The following is a 6000-nucleotide window of genomic DNA, read 5'->3' as shown; positions in this document are numbered from 1 at the left end:
TTTGAATTAATGACCCACCTCTGCCCTCAATCATTGATCAACAGTCAGTCATATATTTTCTAACCCACTTAGTCCTCAGGAGGGAAACAAGGGGTGCCAGAGCCCATCCCAGCCAGTATGGGGTTCAACAAGAACAAACCTAAGACAGGGCACCAGACCAATGCAGGGTGAACACACAACAACCAATTTAGTATTGCCAACCCACCTAATCTGCATGTATTTGGGCTGTGGGAGGAAATCCACACTGACACAGGGAGAACATGCAAACTCCACACAGGGAGGACCTAGGACATGAACCCTGGCCTCTTTACTGCAAGGCAGCAACACTACCATTGCACCATTGTGCCTCGGTCAAGAGTTCTGTCTTCAATTCAAAAGCACAATCCTTTGTAAAGAGGCCTATTGTTTGTGGACTACTTTCATTTTCCAGATTTATTTATTGGACAATATTTATCAAATAATACATGTGTTTTGAAAAATTATGAGATGCCAACACCAAGGGATGCTCCAGCTCCCCAAACCCCAAACAGACACAGGGCACAAATTAAAACCACCAAAGAGTCTCTTTATTGTGTGGAAAACTCTTCTGAAAGTGTTTCCCACCACCACAGCCACAAGTACAAGAATAGTATAGCACACAGGTATTCATCTTTCTTTTTTTCTCTTTCTCTCTCTCTGTCTCTTGGTCTTTGCCTTCCTACTCTGCTCCTCCCAGCAAGCTTTGTCCACCTTCCACCCGACTCTGGCTTACTCCTGTAAGGCCAGCAAGTCCTCTTATAATAGCCAACCCGGAAGTGCTTCTGATCTTCTGCCCACATGGTCTGTAAGCACTTCAGGGTAAGGCGGAAACCTCATGCCACATGGCTCCTCAGTCTTTACAGCGCCCCCTGGTGGCACCCATAATACCCAACAGGGCTGAGGGGAATCCAGGGCGTCTCTGCAACACAGGGGAGCTGACATCTAGCATTCTAGGGAGGCAGTTCCCTAAAGAAGTGCCTTCCTCCATTCTTCCTTCTCTTGGGTGTCCTGGCCAGTTTGGGCAGCCAGTTGTCCATTACAGACCATGTGACTGGATGACTTGATTATGTGACATGAGTAACGTGAGATTTTATGCACTTTTTGATGTTGTTTGCTACTGTCCAGCATTGGTCATTATTCGGTCTGTTCCTATCAGAAACATTCTCCATGAAAACATGAGATTAGACATTTTCCTCTGTTGTCTCTACAAACTACCTACTAAATAGTTAATTCATTGATTTTTGGATGCTGCATTCTTTTAATTATATTTCCTTTATTTCCAGTGATATGGAATATGACATGTTTAACTGAATATAAAAGCACAGTTTACAGATTAAGAATACTTATTTGCAATATTTACCTCAAACGGCCATCCAGTTTACTGTGAAATGGATTTATCTTTTAGGTTGGCATATCATGGCTGACAAGGCATTGATTCTTCTCATCCTGTTTGTGCCTCAGGTTCAGACCCTACACAGGCTACCAGTAAGTGGCTTCTTTGAAATTTCTTTTTGTCTTTTATTAGTTTCACCTGCATTTTTCCTTCAGATCAACTCTATTTTTGTACAGAAATCTGATAATACAGTAAATAACTCCTACACATACATTGTTCATTCACATTTAATCTAATTCAGGATCATGGTTGCTAGAGCCATTCCCAGCAGAACTTGGGTGTAACACTGGTCAGGTGTGCAAAGTCCATCACAGGGTCTCATATACAAATCCACATGAGCCCAGTTTAAAATCTGCAAATAACATAACATAACAAGAGTACCCAGAGGAAGACCCATACAGATCCAATGAGAAAATGATGACGAAATATTGCAAAATCAAATATTATGCTATCATCGACATATGAAACTGCTTGGCCCGATGCTTGTTGGCTGGCAAGAATGAATCTCCAAAGCCATATAGTCATCTTTTGTGACTTTCCCCTTGGGATTAATGAAGTATCTATCTATCTATCTATCTATCTATCTATCTATCTATCTATCTATCTATCTATCTATCTATCTATCTATCTATCTATCTATCTATCTATCTATCTATCTATCTATCTATCTATCTATCTATCTATCATATAGTGCCTTTCCTATCTATCTATCTATCTATCTATCTATCTATCTATCTATCTATCTATCTATCTATCTATCTATCTATCTATCTATCTATCTATCTATCTATCTATCTATCTATCTAAGGCTAGCAATTCAATAATTGCATGAAGTTTAATTGTGCCGTTTTCAGCATCCATGTTGACTTGTTACTTGAACATGAAGCATACACTATAAATCACAAATGCTAGGCACTTGTAATTCAGATATTTTTGTACAAAGAGGATAATTTTGGCTACTTATAGTATCAGTGCCACAGAATAACCCTTTAAAGTTGAGGTTCAAAATGATTTTCACACCTCTAATATTTCCAGGGTGGTTGTACGTCTAAATATCAACTCACCTTGGTCAGCCACAATAAAAGGACAAGTCCTTAGGCAAATAAAGACAAACATGTTACAATGCATTCATAATGCAGATCTGCATAATACAGACCAGGTACAATCATAGACAGATAGGGAGAACTTTATTTGTCCCCAGGGGAAAATTTGGCTTTCTGCAGAAGCTCTTTAAATAAATAAATACATAAATAGATAGATAATAAATATATATTTACATACACACACACACAATATGGCCTGAACACACACCAGAATGACTAAAAGGGAAGAAAATTAAAAACAAAGAAAACTTCTGTCTTGACAGACTCAGTCCAAGTGAAACATTATACGGCCATATTTCTGTTGGTTTTAAAGGAGCTCTAGTAGCATTTCATAACACACTTTTGCTGAATTGTTGAGATGGGTCCAGCTGCAGACCTTCACAGCTCCACAATTCAGATTCTCCGCTGGACAGCTAAACAGATTGCAGGTTTTTGTCACTTGATTTACTAGACTTGAGTCAGATAACCCTCACCCATCCCTAATCTTAACCATAGTGTAACTAAGCGTTATCACTGATGAATAATATAAAGCGGCAACCTCCTCAATGGAGTGGAGCTCTGGGGGTCCGCAGCTAGAGTCTATTGGAATAATGCATTGGCTGAAGGTTGTCAGTGTTAGTATGTCAGGGAGAGGATGTGCAGCATTGTTCATAAGGGCTCTCAGTTTTGTTTTCATTCTCTCTCCAGCTACTACCTCCAGGAGGTCCAGGGTGTGTCCCATAAGTGAGCCTGCCCTTTTCATTAATTTGATCATCTTGTGGGTCTCTCTTGAAGTGATTTTACCAGCCTAGCTCACTACAGCATAGAAAATTGCACTAGCCATCACAGAGTTGTAGAAGAAGTGAAAGATATCACTTCCCACAATAAAGGAATATGGTTTCCTAAGAAAAAAGAGCCTGCTCTGTCCTTTCTTTTCTAGTTCTTATGTTATGGACACCAGGAAGCAAAATATAGAGGAAAAGAATTAACCAGTGACTGAAAATGTCCACGTGATACTGTATGTGTGCTAATCTGTACCTGTAAAAGCAAGAGAAAAACATCAAAAATGCTTTCAGGATGAAATTCTGAGATGTACCAATTGCTTCCTTAATCAGTGTAGATTCACGCTTTAGACAGCAATAGATGTGTCTTTGTAGATCTTTCAACTGGATTTATGTCTCATACAAAAATGTCTTCCAAAAACAGGAGAATGAATCTTGTTGGTTAGAAGTCTCTGAACTCCGGAATGTCATTAAAAACCTGGAGAACCAGTATGCCTTGGGTCAGTGGCAGTTGAAAGATCTGAAAGACAATAGCTACAACTGGGAGAACAGTCTCGTTTACTCTAAAAACCTCAAGAAGGAAAATTCTCAGTACAAGTCTTCATTTCCATCGACCAGTGGGAACCTAATAGTTTATGATCATGGTAAGTACTGAAATTTGTCACTTATTGACGCATTAGATCAGACAGTTCATAATGGGGAAATTTTATTGTCAACTTTTCTATTAAAGAATTAATGGACGTGAGAGGAACTTTGCATAGAATTACATTAAGGCAACATCCACACTATTACTGTACCAGGGGGCTCTGCCCCCTGCTCGCTTCGCTCGCCAACCCCTGGTGTCGGGTAACCCGAAATACATTGATGTATGTATGAGATATATTGGAGTGTAGATGACGAACAAAGGAAGTAAAGAGCCCATAGCATGGCACATTAGAAAGATTTATTGGAATATTTCTTTATACACAACATTTGTAGTAAAGATGGTGTGTTGTCCTTGAATGAGTTTTCCTTGGTATGGAGTATCTACAACTTTAACTTTAATGTCAGATGAACGCCAAACTCTTGAGAAGGCTACTTAAAGTTGGCCATGTCCAAGTACAGGCTCAGAGAGGTATATGCCAACTCTGTCCATGGTTTGTCCTTGGGATTTGTTGATTGTCATTACAAATGCAGGTTTAATGGGAAATTGGAGTCGTTAAAGTGTAAAAGGTAATTCCAGGTCAGAACTTGTAAGGTCAACTCTAGGAATCAAAACAGTATTGTTAGAATTTGATCCTGTATGTACTTGTGTAGACTTAGCTAATGGGTGACTGTTTATGACTTCAGCGACGTTTTTCATTATCAGCTCTGTGTATTGCTTGTTTTCAGGAAGGGTCATTCGTTGATAGATTGCGACATCTGGATCTAACCCGTAGATTTGTGCATATTTGCGCTCGTGATTTGGTTCAGGGTGCACTGTTCCAATCCGATGTAATATTTGTCCACATACGCGAAAGCAGTATGGGCCATTGCCAGCTGGTGGCCTGATTATTTACCCCGGTAGATGCAAAAGCAAATGAACTATTGTAGGATCTAATGCAGTCCATAAAGTTTTTACTTTCGGATACATTGTTAGTTAGACGCTTCCGTAGATATTCAGGAAAGTCATCTAAAGGAGGCAGTCTAACCTGACCCTTTTGACAACGACGTGTAAACTCATTAGTTGTATTGCCAGTTGTTTCTTCAGGGAAGTTAAGTAAATGACAATGACAGCAAATGATATTCATTAATCCTAATGAATGTTCATTAATAGTGGACTCATTACAGAATGTGATGTCAGCTAATTGGCGGAATTGTTTAGCGGCTGTTTGTCGTTCCTTTCTTTGCTGTTTATCTATTGCCTCTGCTGTTTGAGAGGCACGTTGTAGGCGCCTGCGTTCATTAATTGTATTCAGGCAGGCTCGTTTCTGTATGTCCGTCATGGAGCCGTGCCTGCTTTGCTTGCGGCATTTCAGACGCGCATTGTAGGCGCCTGCATTCACTGATTTTATCCAGGTGGGCTTGTTTGTGTATCTCCTCAGTTGTGGTCTTTCATTTTGAACCCGTGCCTGCTTTGCTTCCACAGTTTCAGATGCGCATTGTAGGCGTATTTGTAATCATGTATTTGTCCATGCGGGCTCGTGTTTGTAGCTCCGTTAGTCGAGCTGTTTGGTTTTGGAGCCGAGACAGTTTTGCTTCCGCGGTTTCAGACGCACGTTGTAGGCGCCCACGTTTAATGATTTTATCCATGCGGGCTCGTTTTTGTAGCTCCGTTAGCTGAGCTGGATCGTTTTGGAGCCGTGACCGTGACTCCATTAGTTATCCGTTGTCTACCGTTAGTAATATGGATAATTGCACTTACTGTTAATACAGAGCGTTTTCTGTGGTTGTACTGTTAATAATGCATCACTGTAATGTGATTCACATATGTTATATGGTTTGAACGTGTGAGGATGCTGAACGTTTAATACGGAGAGTTCGTTTATTCTTATTACCCGGACCATGCTGTGTAGTGTGGACGTTTAGTTCAGAAGCGCGTTGTAGGCGCCTGCGCCTTCCGTACTATCTTTGTGGACCTTTGCGGACTCCGTAGTGTCTTCCGTTTGACTCTGGGGTGCAGTGCAGAATCCTCTTTTCTGTGTGGCATTAGTTGAGCTCTTTCGTTTTTGAGCTGTGACTCCTTCGTTAGTTGAACTCTTCGTTT

The 6000-nt window shown here is 40.5% G+C and overlaps 1 protein-coding gene across 1 annotated transcript in view; it reads left to right on the top strand.

The window, feature by feature from the left end:
- Positions 1-1427: 1427 nt before the first annotated feature.
- The window catches only part of fgl1b (fibrinogen like 1B), a 38643-nt gene continuing 34070 nt past the window's right edge, over positions 1428-6000 (top strand). The window contains exons 1-2 of the mRNA XM_028799252.2: positions 1428-1503; positions 3700-3919. Coding sequence (XP_028655085.2) covers positions 1435-1503; positions 3700-3919 — 289 coding nt within the window. The 5' untranslated portion in view covers positions 1428-1434. The remainder of the gene's footprint in view (positions 1504-3699; positions 3920-6000) is intronic.

Source organism: Erpetoichthys calabaricus, chromosome 4 (genome assembly GCF_900747795.2).
Source record: "Erpetoichthys calabaricus chromosome 4, fErpCal1.3, whole genome shotgun sequence".
Classification (NCBI taxonomy): Eukaryota; Metazoa; Chordata; class Cladistia; order Polypteriformes; family Polypteridae; genus Erpetoichthys; species Erpetoichthys calabaricus.
Note: the sequence above shows the minus strand (reverse complement) of the source record. Positions and strands in the feature narration are given on the sequence as shown.